Source organism: Asterias amurensis, chromosome 5 (assembly GCF_032118995.1).
Source record: "Asterias amurensis chromosome 5, ASM3211899v1".
Lineage (NCBI taxonomy): Eukaryota > Metazoa > Echinodermata > Asteroidea > Forcipulatida > Asteriidae > Asterias > Asterias amurensis.
The window spans coordinates 22891973-22912034 of record NC_092652.1 but is presented as its reverse complement, the minus strand read 5'-3'; the positions used below and the strand labels follow the sequence as shown (position 1 = coordinate 22912034).

General features: G+C 37.4%; 1 protein-coding gene across 1 annotated transcript in view; it reads left to right on the top strand.

The window, feature by feature from the left end:
* The window catches only part of LOC139936922 (uncharacterized), a 30441-nt gene extending 10774 nt beyond the window's left edge, over window positions 1–19667 (top strand). The window contains exons 2-5 of the mRNA XM_071931747.1: window positions 2225–2361; window positions 7366–7440; window positions 12171–12241; window positions 16712–19667. Coding sequence (XP_071787848.1) covers window positions 2225–2361; window positions 7366–7440; window positions 12171–12241; window positions 16712–16768 — 340 coding nt within the window. The 3' untranslated portion in view covers window positions 16769–19667. The remainder of the gene's footprint in view (window positions 1–2224; window positions 2362–7365; window positions 7441–12170; window positions 12242–16711) is intronic.
* The last annotated feature ends 395 nt before the right edge of the window (window positions 19668–20062 follow it).

Here is a 20062-nt window from a genome sequence, read left to right as displayed (position 1 = left end):
TTGTCACTGGCACTAGCCAGTTTGCCCTTTATGTTTAAAAACAAATTGCAATTCTTAATGGTTTTTAGTTTGGTAATTTTTAAAGCCACCTGGAAATATAATTTTTTTTCTTTCAAACATAAGAGTATATGCTTACGAACAATAAAATAAATTTTTTAGTAATTGTTTGTCACGATTTATATGTTTAAAAAATATATAAAGTTGTTTGGGGGCTGACTCCGCCTACCCCTTTTGTGACGTCAATCGAGGCAGACTTTGCCTGCACAGCGTATAGTAAACACATGTGCAAAGTACATGTACGTCCAAGTCGTGAGTTGGTACGTTTCAAAAAGTGTGTTTCTGCATTCAGCAGCAATACACCTGGTCGGCATTGCCGGAAAAAAACAAAAAACTTTTTTTGAAACGTACAAACTCACGACTTGGTCCGTACATGTACTTTGCAATTGTGTTTACTCTACGCATTACAGGCAAAGTCTGCCTCGATTGACGTCACGAACAGCGCCCTCTTGGGTCGGGGTCTACTCTTAAATTTGTAAATAACATAAGAACTGATTGTCTAAAACCTTAGTTAACTGTTAATTCACATTCCACTCATCAAAACACATATATTAGTGACAAAAGCTTTATTTTGAAAAAATACCACTTCCAGGTGAGTTTAAACATTTCTATTTTTTATGAATCTCTGTATTTTAAACTCAATTTAGCTTGTAGCTGCGCTATGTTTGAATGTGTTTTAATAAACCAATTTTAAACCTATAAAAATTCATGTCATAAAAAGGAGCATGTTTTCGGAGTAGGCAACTTAAAAATAAAACAAAACATGTAAAAATAATAATTTTTAAATTAGATGTTAATACACCTAGGCCTACTTACTTAAAAATAAATTTGCATCAGCAGATCGGGGATAAATAATATTTATATCATGACACAAATTCTAGGAACACGAACTTGATCCTCAATCAATGTCAACACTCAAAAACACAATTGAGAAAATATTTGGGGAAAAAAACGACTTAAACTTAGGCCTACCAGATCCCGGAGCGACACAGTCACAAATTTCCCAGGTTCTAATTTGAACCTGTCGCATCGCCATTTTGCGACTTCCAGATATGTTCAACGCTTTAACACGGTAGGCCATATTGACTCTCATAAATGGCCGACCGTGTTACTGTTGGTCGACGAGGTAAAAGGAAAATTTCGAGGCATGTTTATAACAAACGGTTTCAAACGCTTTTCAAAGACCAACTCGACCGATCCAAGGCAACGTGTTCCTTTAAGGTCGTGTTCATAGAATTTGTGTCACGATTTTCGAAAGTGGTAAAACTTGAGCAAATCTGTTGACTAGCTGTTGAAATTGTATGTTTTTAAACCATTTCGCCCTGCACAGATTGCGGATGATTCGTAACCCTCCGGCTTTGCCGTCGGCATGAGGGTTACGTTATTGTAACACCCAACTAAGGCCTACATGACAAAGCTCGGGCAATCTTGGTGAACAAAGATATTGACAAAATAGGGAAACTGCCAATATAGGGATAGATTGCTCAGTTGGTGGAGCGCCGGCACGTTAATCCGGAGGTCGTTGGTTCGAATCCCACTCTAGTCAATTCTTTGTTCAACCCCAAAAATCATTTACAAATTTACCCACTCAGTTTCCCTTGTGGTTTATATTGATAAATGCAATTAAAACATATTTAGTGTTAAAAGGCAGCTTTCGATAGTATTAGAGCATTTTGAAAATTTCACTTTGAAACAAAAATAAACTAAAAAGACTTGGTACTTATAAGTTCATACATGCACTGTAACATGGCCAACTTTGTTGACCATGATATTAATGACCTGGGCTTAAGTGTGCTTTCTTTATCCTTTGCTTATTGATATTTTGTTTTTTGTATTTATTGATTTGCTCAATAAAGATTGATTTAACAACAACAAGGTGGTTTATATGTTTAAAAAGGTATGTTTTTATGCCCCAGATTTTGAATCAGAGATATTTACTGTTGTTTTACCGGGGTTTCGGCGCTATCTCACATAAATGCTACCACCTTTTGAAATGGAATTTGGACATTATGTTTTTTGGTGGTTTTTCATCTACGATTAAAACAATCAAACTGTTCCTAAAACCAAAGGTATACTTGTCCTTTAAAACTACATCTCATGTAATTACATGTACGTATAGTCCCGTTTAATTTTTGGTGTTTGTTTTTTTAAATCCATAATCCATTAGCGCTTATGAGTACACAGTCCCTGCTGGTGGAAAAGAGAAAGTACTAACAGATATCTCAATAGAGCTACCGGAAAGCTGCTATGGCCGAGTTGCACCAAGATCTGGACTTGCCTGGAAAAATCAAATTGATGTTGGAGGTGGGTCAAATTTATGAGTGTTTTCAATCATTGAACATGTTGTGTTAGCCAGAATGGTTTCTGACCAACTTTTGGACACCCTGGCCTAATTTCATGGGAGCGGTTTTAACCACTTCAAGTTTATGTTTTAAAGGCAGTGGACACTATTTGTAATTACTCAAAATAATAATTAGCATAAAACGGTTTTATTACCTTACTAGGTAACAAGCAATGGGGAGAGGTTGATGATATTAAAACATTGTGACAAATGGCTCCCTCTGAAGTGACATAGTTTTCGAGAAAGGAGTAATTTTCCGCGAATTTGATTTCAAGACCTCGGGTTTAGAATTTGAGGTTTTGAAATCAACCATCTAACCGCACACAGCTTCGTGTGACAAGGGTGTTTTTTCGTTCATTATTATCCCGCAACTTCGACAACCAATTGAGCTCAAATTTTCACAGGTTGGTTATTTTATGCATACGTTGAGATACACCAAGTGAGAAGACTGGTCTTTGACAGTTACCAAATAGTGTCCAGTGTCTTTGTAATTGAATTTTTTTCCAATAGCTGCCTTGCCATATGCAGAGAGTTCTCATAACCTGACACAGAATAAAATCAACCATACCAATTTGAAGTCAATGGATTGGTTTTTTTTTTTTGGTTTTTTTTACTAGTCTTGTACATGTTAGTGGGTAAATTTAACAATTGCAATGCCTGGATCCTTAGTCCATAAATCCAACTGTACAAAATAAAGGGGTTTCTATCATTACTTTATTTACTACAAAACAGCACATTATCATTGATCATCTGCGGTTGCATGAAGTTCCCATGGTTAACACAGAAGCTTGTTTTATACCTGTGCTGTAGCTGTGTATTATGGCCATGATTATGTGTTTGGCTGTAAATTTCTAATTATATGATCGCTACCCTCAGCCCATATGAAAAACTTTCGCCCCAATTTGAGCAGAAAAGAACACAGTTTTGTGTGCCATGGCTTCCTGTGTGTTGCACTGACCCCCTGAAGACTGCATAGCTTATCTCCCATTAACTTTTACCAAACAGGTCAATGGACTAGACCATTATATAAGGGGGGGGGTATAAACAGCCCACACTGTATCCTGGATGTGTATGTTTATGGTTTATTCATCAAGGACCAGTGTATATCAAACCATAATAGGATTTGGACTCACGAATTCAAGTGACATGCTCAATTTTATACTTTTTAAAATATTTTATTTTAGGAAATGTCATTCCTAACAATACTCTTGGCACAAACCAGTAAATCACAAACACGTACATGTACACTTCAACAAATCATACATTAAGTTCTAAAAGCTACAACAAATCTTACTCTGATACACACTGGCAGTAAAATAATTTCCACACTTTAACATGGAGTTGTAATTTAAATTTTGATCACTGGTAACATTTTTGACAACAGTTTAGCACAGAATATATTTTCACTCCACATCATTCTTAATTAAAATCTTGGATATTGTGCAGTCTATGGTTTGAGGTAAAGTGTTAATAAACTTTACATATTATGGCATAACAAATGGCACAGAAATAGAAGACAAGTTTTGGCAAATAAATAGAACAGCTGCCTGGTTATAAAAACAAAATAAAATACTGTTTTTCCTACAGTTAAGAAAAAGACACTTTACATTAAGAACACTAAAAAACATTAAAAAATACATAGTTTGAAAGAACGGTCAAGTGTACATCTTTGGTTAAGGCGTTTTGTTTTGCATCCCTGTTTTAAAGAAACAAGGGAGTATTAAATACATTTTACATGCTAACTCGCCTTCATGTATTTACCAAGCATTATATTGCACTTTCACATTGAGTTGGAAGCAATATTTTGATCACTGGCAACATTTTTGACAACATTTAGCACGGATTACATTTTTATTCAACGCGTTCATAAAAAAAAGTCTTGGTTATTGTGCATTCTTTGGTTTGAGGTAAAATGTTGGTAAAATTCAAATTATGGCAAAACAAATGGCACAGAAAGAAGTTTTGGCATACAAGTATAACAGCTGCCTGGATATTAATACAAAATAAAATACTGTTTTTCCACAGAGAATAACACTTTACATGAAGATGGCCATGAAGATGTTCTTTAACTGAAATTTTAAGTTGGGTGAAGAACAGATCCTTTATCACGGGTGAACAAATAACAAAACACTCCAGTATGTCTATAACATCTTCAGCATTTCGCCACTCGTCATGAGCTGCGGAGTCCCATTCTTTATCGGTGTAGTGTACTCGCACTAAAAGTTGTTCTCCAACAAGCTTTGAATCAACAATTTCTAAGGAGTAAAGTTTAGTAGTAGACCAGGTCTTCTTGCTTACTCTCTCTGTTGATATTGATGGTCCGTTGTTGAGCAGCTGGCAGTTATGTTGGTTTGTTGGTCGAGTCCTCCTTCCCAAGGATATTTCTCCACCACAGGCACCAATATCCATCAAAGGTCACCTACGTTATAAACAAATGTTTAAAAATAAAATAAATTAATAATTACACACTATTCTCGAGAGTAAGAATAGAGCTTTCAAATGCAGCGCGATATGGTAAAATACACTGACACTTTTTATTTATGAATGAACGTTTGCCGGTTTTGCTTCAGACGGCCTGCGATTTCACGTGCTGAGGGCTACGTTGTGGTCGTCATTGAGCAAATGCACGCAAGTTTTTCATATGCCTTAAATCCATACGTGTTACGTCCTAGCTCTATGGTTCAGCTTACCTTTGATGGAGGTTATAGTGTTGCTGTATGCTTTTGTTGTTTTGGGTGGGGGGTTTTCATAATAGTGCTGCTGTTGTTCGAAATAACAAGTTTTTTACCTCTGGTTAAAACGGTGTAACATGCAACTGTGTTTTATAACCCTTCAAGTGAATTTCAAAGATTTCAAGTTAAAATTAAGATAAGATTCCAAAGCTAAAGCCAAGGTTTCGAAAAGGGCATTAGAGTGCCCCTTGCAAGAACGTCTGCAGGATTTGAATAGTTCAACTAAGGTTCTCTCCATGCTGGACAAGCTGTAGCACATCAATCCGATACTTGCGATTTGCGAGCTGATTCACACATTTTCGGCCAATATATTTTTCCTCTCTCCTTTTTTTTTTTTTTTTTTTTCCTTTTCTTTTTGTGCACAAAATTATATCAAGAGAACACCTTATACAATGCACTGTAGGGCTTATAAAACCAAGATCAACACCAAATAGGAAACATTCTGGAAAGATTGTTTCAATTGTGCTTCAGCCAAAATTGAAAAATTTTGGTTAAGAATGCCCTCAAATATTGAAAAAAAACCTGGGAGCAACCCTGGTTCAACTGTACTTAAAACCTTATCGTGCTGCACGGATGTCACTCTAAATGTTGGTGATAAAGGCAGTTTATTAATTTTTGCGAGCCCCATCATTAACCGATAAAATCATGTCATATGACCCAGTTCAGTCACATTAATCATGAACTGGTTTATTTGTTAGTCAAATATTCTGTGCTTCTTTCCTTTCTTTTTTACATTTTGGACATTGATCCCTCAAACAATTTTGTAATAAATGGGCACTTGAAAGTAAAACACAATCATGAGCCTGGAAGTAAATTATTTGATAAACCGTCGTTAAAATTACAATCCAATTTATTATCTCATAAACTTGCTTTTCGTTCAGAATTATTTGTTATTTATTTGTTATTTTTTTTTTTTTGCCTTTTAAAAGTCTTTTCGGTAAAGATATTGTTTGTACCTCTGACGCTAAAAACCTAGCAACTTTGAAGTGTTGGTCGGGTATTGTCAGAAAGTGTCATCTTTGGGGGAGGGTACAATTTTCTCATGCTTTTGTAACCCCTTCCAGATAATGGAGACATCGCATTATTTGTCTTGAGTGACACCAAATGGCCCGCATTCGTGCATGGTGGACAATGAGGTTGTGGGGCTGCCCAGAAGTGGTGCCCAAACACTTGTTCCATAATTGTGTTGACTTTTTCATGAACTGAAATAATTTGTGTGCGAAAATCTCATGTTTTATTTGGTTCACATCAGATCTTCATGCTCTGTTTTTTTTTTTTTTTTTTTCTTTTTTTTTTTTTCAGTATCCTGCACTTGTTTCATTGTCAAGATACAGTAAAGTGCACTCAGGAGGCAGGTTGCATTATATTTAGTTTTGTTTCTGGGGTTTTTTTTATAAACTAAACTTACAATGCAGGTGAGATATTTTTCCAAGAGGATTGCTTTTCTTTCTTTTACCCTGCTTTTTGTTTGAGTTGTTTCTTTTCACACATTGAGAGGGAGTAAAAACCCAATCCATATGCAAGCACAGAATCGGCTCTTTGAGTCTTACAGAAGCAGGGAATTCTGTGCTTACCGCAAAGGTATTTCACAAGTAAGCAGGGAATTTTGGCTTCTGCATGTGCGTACTCGACGTTACTAGGCATTCTGCGCTTGGCATTCTATCTAACAAGGCTAGCGCAGAAACTCAGCGCTTGCATGTAAGTCAGGAATCGTGATCGTAAGCGCAGAATTCGGCCTGAATGCTCTGTAAATGACTTCTGAAACTCAACGTTGGCTTATCTGGGCACAAGTTCATTGAGCTGCTTTTAATATGAAGAGTAATTTTTAAAGTGTAAAACAGTTTTCACAAATTAAGGTTACCGACCAAAATATAAAGTCATATATACCATCTTTGTGACTGGTATCCTGGTGATTTTTTCTCAGCATAATATTGTTAAGCAGACTTTTTTATTTATTTATAAGCTGCTCTATGAAACTGGTCCCTATTTCATAGAGCTGCTTAAGCATTAAAAAAGTTGCTAAGCACAATAAAATGTTGCCTACCAGAATGAGGTTACATGTTCAGCTAAAATACAACTGTACAAAATGTAACCCTGGTATCCTGCTTACATGTAGTTGTGCTTAGCAGAAATATGCGAGCAATATTTTCCGCTTACTCAGTTCTATGTAATTGGTTTCATGGATAATGGCCTTCAGACACATGTTGCTAAAAAATACTGATTTTTCTTGTTTAGCTGGCGTTATCGATAGAGACTACAGGGGCAACATTGGAGTGATTCTGTTTAATCTAGGAAAGGTAGACTTTAAAGGTAAGTTAAAGTTCATCAAATAAGATTGGGGAAGCTTTCTGAGAATGGACCATGACTTAAGTTCAAAGTTAAAGAAATTCCCTAACCCTTCCAAATCCTTCAATATCCTTCTTGCCGAAATAAAGGATTTGAGTATGACTGAAGTAGTAGTATGGATGTTACTAGTATGGAGTGCTATTCCGACTCTTCAATCGTCAGCAAAGCATGCTACATGTAATGGAAACTGTTACAGATGGGCTTTCTCTCCCCCTTATCCTGTTCCTTTTGTTATGACATATTTGTTGGTCTTTAAGAACATCTGTGGTATTTGGCAAAACAGGTCAGTCTGTTTCACAATGTGTATTGTTAGATGTTATGCAACGGTCATAATGTAACATCGTGTCCTTAATGTGTTGACACTCCAAACTTATTGTTAATGTGCAGTGGACACAATGTTTAGTATAATTGCCCACTGCATTGTGTGATGTTTCTAGCCTATAAAATACTGGGTATGCCTTTTGCTGGGTTACACTCATCACTCCGCCACCACTGAGTCAGCCAGGGGCTCTGCCCAACTCATACATTGATGGGTGTCACCACTCCAACCGTCGGCCACACCATTGTCCAGTATTGGTGTTTCAGCCATATTCCAGTTATAGAGACAGTCACTCACAACTGTGCTCTCCTTCAAGTTGATGGCTTGAACCAACCGGTTCTTGCACAGAGACAGTCAGTCAAAACTGTGCTCTTTCTGCTTCAAGTTGATGGCTTGAACCACCCGGTTCTTGCGCTCCGATGGCCTAAAACCCACGCCCGGTTTTGAGGCTCTTCCTAGATGGCCTAAAACCCACGCCCGGTTTTGAGGCTCTTCCTAGATGGCCTAAACCCATGCCAGGTTTGAGGCTCTCCCCAGATGTACCAATCTAGTGCCAGACGTCAATTTAGAAGAGACACCGTGTAACCAGCACATCAAACCCAGTCATCAAACTTCCGGTAGCTATAACCTTAGGGTCTTTTATTTGAATTGTATTAAATCTGCCATGTACATTATTAATTGTTCTATTGCTTTAAATATTGTTGTTTGAGTAAAAAATAAATTATCATCGTGAATATAATCGCTGGTTAGGTTTCACTCTTCCTTGTCAAATGTCTCTGTCGTGCCTTAGTTCCTTTTTGACATTGTAATGAATTAGGCGCACGTAACAGAATTGGGGGCAGTATCACGAAAGAAATGTGAAGAGATCAGACAAAAATGAAGAAACTGTCCCAGTTTGCAATGTTAATGTTGAGGTTGAAAATCCTTCAGAGAACGAGGGTGATCAGTCATCCCAAATTCCGGGTACAAGTTTCAGATTGAAAAATTCACAAGTTTTGTCGAATTTGAGTGACAAATTAAGTCATTTGCCGTTTCAACAACAATCTGAAGTGTCCGATCCAATACGAGAGTATTCACATTTATTTCCTGATGTTCCAGGTCGAACTGATATTTCATGATATTGATGTAGGGGATGCCACGCCCATTAAACAACACCCTTACCGAGTAGGACCATTTAAGCAGACGTATATGAATGAGGAGATTAAATACATGAAAGTCAATTGTATTGTTGAAGAAAGTGATAGCAATTGGAGCTCACCGTGTATTTTGGTACCCAAGCCTGATTCTTCCTTTAGATTCTGTACAGATTTTAGGAAGGTGAATTCAGTTTCAAAATCTGATACTTTTCCATTGCCTAGAGTAGATGATTGTATTGATCATATTGGCAAGGCCAAATTTGTGTCTACTTTTGATTTGTTAAAGGGATATTGGCAAGTCCCTCTTACTCCTCGTGCAAAACAAGTCTCTGCTTTTGTGACTCCTCAGGGTTTATATCAGTACAAGGTTCTCCCTTTTGGTTTGAAAAACGCCCCTGCAACTTTTCAAAGGTTGATGAACAATGTGATTAAGGGTTAACCAAACACCGAAGTGTATATTGATGATATTGTGTTATTTAATGATACCTGGGAAGGGCACATGGAAAGCATTCGTGCTCTGTTTGAAAGATTAACCGAGGCCAAGTTAACAGTAAATCTTGCGAAAAGCCAGTTAGTTAAAGCCAAAGTTACTTTCTTGGGCCATGTTATTGGTCAAGGTGAAGTTCAGCCTGTCAAAGCAAAAGTTGAAGCAATTTTTAATTTTCCACAGCCAGCCAACAAAAAAGACTTGATGCGTTTTCTCGGCATGGCTGGGTACTATCGAAAGTTTTGCGAAAACTTTTCAGATGTTGTTGCTCCGCTGACAAATTTGCTCAGCAAGAAAAACAAATTTATTTGGACAGACGCATGCAGTCAAGCATTTGAGCATGTAAAAATTATGCTGGCAAGTGAACCAGTTTTGAAGGCTCCAGACTTCACCAATCCATTTAAGTTGTATGTTGATGCAAGTGATGTGGGAGTTGGGTCAGTACTATTGCAGGAAGATGATAACAGTTTTAATCATCCAGTTTGTTATTTTTCTAAGAAGTTGAACAAACAGCAAGTAAATTATTCAACAATCGAGAAAGAGTGTCTCGCTTTAGTTTTGTCTTTAAAGCATTTTGAAGTATATTTGAGTACTCCTGCCCAAACCATCACTGTGTACACTGACCACAACCCACTAGTTTTCATTCAGAAGATGAAAAATCAGAATCAGAGACTACTCCGTTGGAGTTTAATCCTCCAAGAGTTTGACATTGAAGTAATTCATGTTAAGGGCAAGGATAACATCATTGCTGATGCGTTATCAAGACGCCTTTAAAGGCGCTCTAGCTTTAATCAGAGTGCGTTTTATTTGTAATGATTATATTCCTCCAAGATAGAGCTATTATAATGTAATTCGTTAATGTATAAATGCGAATGATGAGATTTTATGGTATTGTAAGTGTTATGTACTAAATTTCATGCATTTTGTGTACTTTAAATTGGAAAGTTTTTCTTAAAAAAAAAACTTTTCCCCAAGGGGGAAGACTGTTACAGATGGGCTTTCTCTCCCCCTTATCCTGTTCCTTTTGTTATGACATATTTGTTGGTCTTTAAGAACATCTGTGGTATTTGGCAAAACAGGTCAGTCTGTTTCACAATGTGTATCGTTAGATGTTATGCAACGGTCATAATGTAACATTGTGTCCTTAATGTGTTGACACTCCAAACTTATTGTTAATGTGCAGTGGACACAATGTTTAGTATAATTGCCCACTGCATTGTGTGATGTTTCTAGCCTATAAAATACTGGGTATGCCTTTTGCTGGGTTACACTCATCACTCCGCCACCACTGAGTCAGCCAGGGGCTCTGCCCAACTCATACATTGATGGGTGTCACCACTCCAACCGTCGGCCACACCATTGTCCAGTATTGGTGTTTCAGCCATATTCCAGTTATAGAGACAGTCAGTCACAACTGTGCTCTTTCTCCTTCAAGTTGATGGCTTGAACCAACCGGTTCTTGCACAGAGACAGTCAGTCAAAACTGTGCTCTTTCTGCTTCAAGTTGATGGCTTGAACCACCCGGTTCTTGCGCTCCGATGGCCTAAAACCCACGCCCGGTTTTGAGGCTCTTCCTAGATGGCCTAAAACCCACGCCCGGTTTTGAGGCTCTTCCTAGATGGCCTAAAACCCACGCCCGGTTTTGAGGCTCTTCCTAGATGGCCTAAACCCATGCCAGGTTTGAGGCTCTCCCCAGATGTACCAATCTAGTGCCAGACGTCAATTTAGAAGAGACACCGTGTAACCAGCACATCAAACCCAGTCATCAAACTTCCGGTAGCTAATCTTAGGGTCTTTTATTTGAATTGTATTAAATCTGCCATGTACATTATTAATTGTTCTATTGCTTTAAATATTGTTGTTTGAGTATAAAATAAATTATCATCGTGAATATAATCGCTGGTTAGGTTTCACTCTTCCTTGTCAAATGTCTCTGTCGTGCCTTAGTTCCTTTTTGACATTGTAATGAATTAGGCGCACGTAACAAAACATCACACCAACTTTTTCTAAAAAAGACAATGAAGACATTTCAGTTTTACACTTGGTAGGACAAGCCACAACCAACATGTAGAGGTATCGAACTGGGGTCCACAGAGTAGGCAGGGACAGAAACCACTGAGCCAACCTGACTGCCCTGATTTGCTAATCACCTTGGTTAGGCATTCCAATGTTATCCAGGTCCAAACATGTTGGTGTGAAATAACATTTGAGTGGAGGATATTGAGATGAACTGTAGGCAAGTTGGAGTAGGGTTTTCATGGTCAAATATGTGTGGCAGCATTCTCTCTTCGCTGGTCAAATGCCAGTTGAACTGGCATTTGATACAACACCTAAGGATCAGTCGGAGTTCACTCCAAGTAGTCTGCCTTGCCAGTCCAGTGTTGAAAAGCAACCCTATTTATAATGAATTGTTGACAAATGCAAAAGCTGACGGACCAGTAAAATGAAAAGCTAACTGGTCCTGCTGGCTAGTCACTGAAAAAGTTAAGGACATATTTAGTACTAAGACCAGACCCAACAGACTGCCTCTCTGTAGTTACAGTCGTGCTGTGTATGAACAAATGAGTTTGTTGTTATTATTCTTTTCAATATTTATTAACATTTAATTTTAAATGTGGTTTCACCAATGTGCACCGATGTGTGTTAGCACAGTATACCCAGTACTTTCCTGAGCTCTGTGAAAAAGATCACAAGCATTTATTAATATTTGTTATGTTTTGGGGTTTATTATTATTTATTTTTTTACATTCAGTGGAAAAAGACATGCGCATCGCTCAACTCATTTGTGAGAGAATATGCTACCCAGAACTAGAAGAAGTAGAGGTAAGTTTTGTCTGCATGAAAATGTAAAAATGTCAAGTATAACTAGAGATTGAGAGTTTGTGGACAAACTCAAGGTGTTCGGTTACCGGGAGTAAAAGCCTGGATTAAAAAACAAATAGTTACACCTTGCTTTGTTCTCAAGATTTGTAATAAATGATTCAAATTGCAAAAACTGTCAAAACAACCTGATTACTCTAGTAAAAGATGTTTGGTGATGTCATCGGTAATATTTGTTTTAAACCAGACCTTTGCCAGACTTGTATGCTGTGATGGTAAAGCATCAAAGGATGTATATTTCTTTACTCCTCCATAATTTCAACCTAAAAGGCATTAAACAAAGCCCTTTCAAATCATTTCAAAGTCACTTTCAGTTTAAACAGGTCAAAAGGTCAACGAAAGTTCACCAACATATCCATTTCTGTAAAGTACGTAAAGCCCTTTCATATGATGTATAGATTGTCAAAATAGCTTATGTAGTTTTGGAAATATGTACTTAGGAAATATTGACGACTGTAGAAAAGATTGTAATGGGCATGTATGTTTTAACCGCCTTGAAGGAAGACTATTCTTCATGAAGCCTTTTCGCGCTCTATGGATGATCAATGGAGCGTGACTCTGTTGCACCACTAATACACTACACGTTGTGTGTATGCCTACGTGCAATGTTTATGCACATACCAATGGGTATTTACGTTCTGTTCTTTAGACGTGAATTTTGAAATTTCCAACCTCTTTTTTGAGCCAGAAGACAACATCGAAATGGGGTCATGTAGGTGAGGCGTTTACGGAGTTTTCAATAACGATTCTGATGGTGTTTCAATTGTAAGAATCCCTCATGTAGATCAAAAGTTATGGTTTTTTTAATTAATAAACTTTGAATATTCATAACTCAACAATTGATGACGTCATCATGACGTAACTCACACGGTTTCTTCTCCTAATAAATATCTAACTATGTGTGAAGTTTCAAGTTCATACGATGTTTGGAAAGATGTTTTTGTAGGGGGGACAAGGGCATACAGAAGAAGAAGAAGAAGAAGTATCAATAAAAAACTAGACATTAGGTGTTTGTGAACAAACACAAAGCTGTTCCGTGTTCTTTTGCTTGGATTATGTGCTAAAATGACCAAGGAGCCTATAACTGAAAAAAAGTTTGAAATTGTTGAATAGTGTCTTGAGTTATGGTGCCACTTCCGGTTGACCCCAAAGTAGAGGTCGACATGGGGTCACGGTAACCTAAGGCTAATCTCCAATGCCCAAGGGATCTAAAACTGAAAAAAAGTTTTAAAATCGGTTGAATAGTACTTGAGATATGGTCCCACTTCCAGTTGACACGGAAGAAGAGGTCAAAATGAGGTCACTGTTTTTCCCAACAAATTTTAAGTCCTAAGGAGTCTATAACTGAAGAATTTTTTTTTAATCGGTTGTGTAACTCTTGAGATATGGTCCCACTTCCGGTTGACCTGGAAGTAGAGGTCAACTTGATGTCACAGTTTTTCAAAATTAATGTCCATGCCCCACGGAGTCTTCACTACAGTGTAAAAATTGGTCCTGCACTCCTTGAGATATGGTGTTGCAAGGATTTTCAGTCACTTGTCAATAGAGGGCGGTATATAAGATAAGTGGTCCCTAGTTGAATAATGTAAAAACTTGCATTTGACTCATGATTGTTTAATTTGGTTGGTTTCTTGAGTTCATGCTAGTATCTTTAGAGTCCATTGCCATGTGACAAACTACTTGAGGATAATATCCTTGTATTTGGTTGGTGGTTTGATGTTTGATCTTGTTCGAGTGGATTTTACTGAACTCGTAACCACCAAACTCTGCACCTACGATCACCATTTTCGGCTTAATGTGCATGCGCGGAATAAAATGTGCGAGCTTGGAAGCACACAAACAAAAGAAATCCCTGCTAAGCAGTGTATTTTGCTTGACGTAAGCGCAGAATTCACTGCTTCTGCTAAGCACTGAATCTTTGCTTCCAGAGCAGAGCACGACATTGGGCCCATTTGCACAAGATTTTTCATAAGGTTTATTGCGATTCAGAACCGCAATGCATTTTGGGAAGGAATATGGGGCGGTTACTATGCAGTTTGTACGACTCGCGCTCGCAACGCCCTTTCTTGAAATTTTGCAATTCGCGATATAACCTTAATAGGCAAGTTCCCATCATGATAGGCCTGGGTGACTAGTGAAATTTACAAACTCGACTAATCGCCCCTCAAACCCAACTTCGACGCTTGCCGCGATAAATTACGGATTCTCAAGACTTGTGCCGCAAAGTGTTGCAAGCGCACGTTATATTATATGTTGCGAATAGTAAGAAGCAACACAACCAGTATTTCACTGGACAGGTAGTCGGGACAATTTTTGTAGTCAACGTTTGAGCACGATTATAACAGAGTAGAGAAAAATAGTAGTCGCGACTCAAATAATAATTTGTAGTCGTAACTCAAATAATAATTTGTAGTTGCGACTTTAACACTAAAGCACACTAGTCGCCCCGGCCTACTTTTGCACGTAAGTAAACCACTGGTATTATCCTGAGATTGCAAATCAAATTTTTAAGTCACTGTTGTTTTCAGTTTTACAGGACTTGAGCACATAGTCAACTGTAGCTTTTTTTATTGCGAATTGTGACGCTCAAGAACACATTCCCTGCTGAGCTGTTAAATACGCTTAGCGTAAGCACAATTCCATGATTACGCAAGCGCTGCGATTCTTTCCTTTAAAAGCCATTGGTCCTGGACCAAACTACACTAAAGATTTTTAAACACAAAAAGCAGCTAAACACAGCAAATACAAGTACAAGTTGTGAATCAAGGTATTCTGCTGATCTGCAATTTATTTTAAAGCAAAATGTTTTGCCTATTGATTATATAAGCAGCTCTATAACATTAAGCCACTATTCTGCTCAATTTATGCATTTTTATAAAGCAAAATGTTTTGCCTATTTATTATAAGCAGCTTTATACAAATGACCCACTCAACCACAAGAGAAACGTCAGCATAATAAAATCGCTGCTTTTGTATTCCTACCAAAGAGTTTTTGTATGTCATGGTATAATTTCCGAAAAGAAAGCGAAATACTTGAATTAGTTTAGACAAATGGTCCCCGGCGCAAACAAGGTGACTTCACCCGTAAATGATTCAAAATCCCTGGCGTTCTATTTTCGTCGTCCACGCTCGTCGCCTGAAACGAAGCCGGTCAACTCGGTCCCAAACCAACTCGGTCCCAGTCATACGCTGACATTTTTTTCACTAATTTCTCAAAAACTACAACACCACAGCAAGTAATATGTTAAGGGAAGCTTTCAACTATCATTATCTTCAAACTGTTTAAGTTTAGTGTAAACATGGAGGTAGAATGTGTGGACACGATGGTGTGTCGTCGTCGTCAAAAACCCCTATTCAATTGCGCACGTTCGTTAAACGAAAACCCTATGCCTTCGTGTACGTCCAGAACTCGGTTAGGAAACGAATAAAAAGAGAATTCGCTGTGGTCCAGAACGTAAGTAGAAAAACAACAAAAGGAGACTTGAGTAGACTTCTCTCAAGAAGTCACAACTCATGATAGGTACATACTGAATTGCATTTACCATAGAGAATGTTTAACAATAACATGGAAGCGACTGCATCCAGTTATATTCAAATGCGTATACTCATCTCAAGAAGTCACAACTCATGATAGGTACATACTGTATGGCATTTACCAAAGAGAATATTTAACAATAACATTGAAGCGACTGCATCCAGTTATATTCAAATGAAGATTACGTGGTTAATTAATTAAGATTTTCAATTTTTTTTACATTTAGAGTAAAGCTTATGTTCTAAGCTACAATATGGTATAATAAACTCACTCTTTCGTATTATGGTTTGGGAGATTAGGCTTAAAGAAAAAACGTGTACAAATGCAATGGGGTTTTGGCGAGAAACAAAGAATAATAATAATAATAATAATAAAAATAATAAAAATCTCGACGAAAACAATACCTGTTCCGACGGTAGGTCGGAACAGCTAAAAAATATTAAAAAAAATAAGAGGTGTTCCGGGCTGTTGGCCCGAACACCTAAAAATGTCTGTTATAGGTACGAGCAAAAGCAAGTTTGGACGAGAAATCTTTGTCGACCATTGGTTGATGGATGGCTGACATACTGACAATCTAGTGCAAACACGGTCGGTTCAGGTCCAGCAACTGAACTTTTGTCGTAAGGCATTTCAACTTAAAAGTTCTCATTTCACACAAAAACAGTCAAAGAAAAGAAAAAAAATGTATGAACCTGCAAAGCAACTGCAGTCAGTTGATTGGTTCCAAGTTATTGACTAAAACCACAGCAAATGCAATTATAGATCGTACGAGTACAACCTTTGCACTCCAAAAAGTTAATAGTTCCAGAACTTCTACATAGTATCATTTATCTTGATTTCTTTACTTTACATATACCTTTCTCATACCTTTCTTATAGGAGCTTGGGGAAACTCAACGAGGAAGTGACGGCTACGGATCAACAGGAACTAAATGAGGCAGGCCTCGAACATTGTCTTTAGAAAGTACATCAATGGCGAAACTCGGAAACCATCAACAAGTTCTGCTGCAAACCTGGTCCCAATGTTCTGATGAACAGACTTGGAATATCTCCCTGATTATATGAAAACATTTCCCATATTGTGTTGAATGTAATTAAAAAGTTCTCCCTGATTGTTTCACACAATCTCCCTGATTTCAAGATGCAAGTGTTGGCAGCTCTAGTAACATTAATGTCGATTAAAGTCCTGCAGGTAAGTTTTTGGGGGTTTATTTCAAACATACTTTTGAAGATTTTCTTAATGTATTCTTATGCTTGGATTTGGATGTCCAAACTTTGTGTTTACAAAGAGTTTCAAGCGAATGTTATTAACAGAGAATTTTTGTTGTAAAAATAATTATGGACCAGTAACATTCATTGGTTTTCAAGTCCTGTAGGCCCAGTTTCACAGAGTCGCCACTTAAAGGCATTAAATATTGCTTAACAAGTTATCAGTCTATATTGGTTTGCGGTAACACCATGTGTGTGTATCTACTTGCCAGGTAGAGTTGTTCTTAGGGAACTGTCTTGCTTATTCTACTGCCGTGGAGTAGAAAATCGGAGGTTCGGGAGACTTCTCAGTTCTGAAAAGAACTGTCCTACTTTATAACTATTACCAGGGCGGATGGTATAGAAATTTGACTGGACTACTACTTTAGCTTATAGGATCGTAATAACTGTACTGCTGCGGAGTCAGTTCGGAATTGGTCTCTAGGTTTTCTACTCCACGGCAGTAGAAAAAGCAAGACAGTTCCCTAAGAACAACTCTACCTGGCAAGTAGATACACACACATGGTGTTACCGCAAACCAATATATATTGATACCCCACCATGCAATGCCTCAAATCCTATATAAGTTATAAGTCACAAAAAGTACTTGTGAAATGATATTCTGGCTGGTAAGCTCAATATCACAAGATTATTTGTGTTGACCTTTGTTATTATTATTATTGGTTTATTAAAAATCAAACTCAAATCCTATATAAGTTATAAGTCACAAAAAGTACTTGTGAAATGATATTCTGGCTGGTAAGCTCAATATCACAAGATTATTTGTGTTGACCTTTGTTATTATTATTATTATTATTATTGGTTTATTAAAAATCAAACGTAGCAGCCAAAAGGCTGAATTGTGTTTAGATTTACAATATAAAAATACATTAAAACATCAAAAACCAGCAAATATACAATACGAGATTATAAAAGTAGAGTAGATGTGAATAATAAGTTTAAAAACTGTAAGTATATACATTACAAATATTTACACAATTAAAACAAGTTATCTACAGGCCAGAACAATTATTGGTGATTGAGCAGCTCGACTAGGGAGGGGATGCAACTGTTTTTGAAACGGTTAGTCCTACATTTAATTGTACAAAGTTTATTGGAATTTCTCAGGTTGTTGTTTCGTGTTGGGGGAAGCCATTGTTTATATCCGTTAGAAGTGAGGAGGGATTTACCAAAATTAACGAAGAGCTGCTCAAGTCTAACATCCATGGCAGGGAGGCCAAGCTGAGAATAAATTTCCGCAAAAGACTTAGTTTCACAGTAATCGTAGGACAAGATAATACGAAGAGCCTTGCGCTGCAACTTTTCAAGGCATCCAAGTTGAGACTTCGTGAGGCTTGAATACCAGACTGGGCAAGCATATTCAATAGTTGGTCTAACATACATAATATATACACTCAACAAATCAGCAATAGAAGTGCAGCACCGTTTTAATTGGCGCAGAAGGTACAATTTATAGTTGAAGGCTTTGCACATTGAATTTATTTGGTTACTTTAAGCAGCTTTATGAAAGCGGGCCCAGTAATCTAGACACTAAAAACTCTTATCAAGTTTTGTTGTTTGTGCAAATATTTGCAGCGACCAGCACCCCATTAGTTGTTGGACAGTATTTAATTTTCCTGGTCACCCGTTTTCCAGTAAACACATTCTTGCTAGTTTCCTCACTAAAGCAGTAATTTAAAAACAAGGTGTCAAAAAAACCCAGACATTCTATATTTTTCACTTTTTATACTTTTATTTAACAATTTTGAATCCAAAGTTTGAAGATCCAGAAACCACTATGGCTAGGCTTGGATCAAGTTGGTTCCGGTACAATCGGTTGGTAATTATGTGCAGAGTTTGCCTTTAACTTTTAAAAGTGACTGGACGGTGCGAGCAGTTAGTTAGGCATTACACCAGTCTGCCAGCCTGTTCACTGGTCTGTAATCTGTTCACATTGTCATTTTGTACAGTACCGGTACTTGAGTTTGAAACCATTATTTGAGCATTCAGTGGTTTACAGAAGACTTGGACGCATTGAGTTAGCAATTTGGTGCTCGAAATCAGAGCTGCCGTTTCTCCCTGATTCTGCAGAAAGTTCCCCAAAAATAAATCAATCTTTCAATGTTCTGATGAACAGATTTGGAATATCTCCCCGATTATATGGAAACATTTCCCATATTGTGTTGAATATAATTCAAAAGTTCTCCCTGATTGTTTTACACATCTCCCTGATTTCAAGTTGCAAGTGTTGGCAGCTCTTCAATTCGTGGCATTGTGTGCCCGGCCTCCTACTATTATTTCTTCATTGTGTTTTGTGTTCTAAAGTGCCTTTAAGAAAATTGAACAGCACTGCAAAAAAGTATTGTACTCTTTGCCTTTTTTGATTGTAGATAGCTTTTCTTTCCTTTTGAGTTTAAAAAGTTGCATTTCTGAAGGAGCAGATAAATAAGTTTTATTGTTGTCCACCTTCATATAAAATATTTTTCCTGAGTGTGTGTTTTCACATAGGTATTAAAACTTGTTTATAACATAATTGTCATTGTAGAAATCTTTCGCAGTTCTATGAAATAAATTATTTTGTATTCAATTTGTCAATACTTGTCATGAATTATGTTATGAGAGGTTTGGTTCAATAAGTTGTTTGCAAGTTGGATTTAAAAGATGTCTGGTACAATACATGTTCACCTCTTTTGAAATTCATGCATGACGTCATAATTCTTACCCAAATGAGGCCAGAGGCGCATGTCCGCCACCACTTGCAGTGGCTGCGCCTACGCCCTCTTTTTGGGTTAGAATTGTTACATACTCGTGCATAAATATTAAGAGAGGCGTTATTCAGTCACTTGTTGATGCTCAATTTGCATTCCTCAGAATTTCCATTTCCCACACCTCAGCTTGGGTTTTGTCGTCAACATCAAATAGACGAGAGCCTAAGGCCGAGATTTGAAATAAAAGCCCAAGTGTAGCTATGGCTGTGTCCAC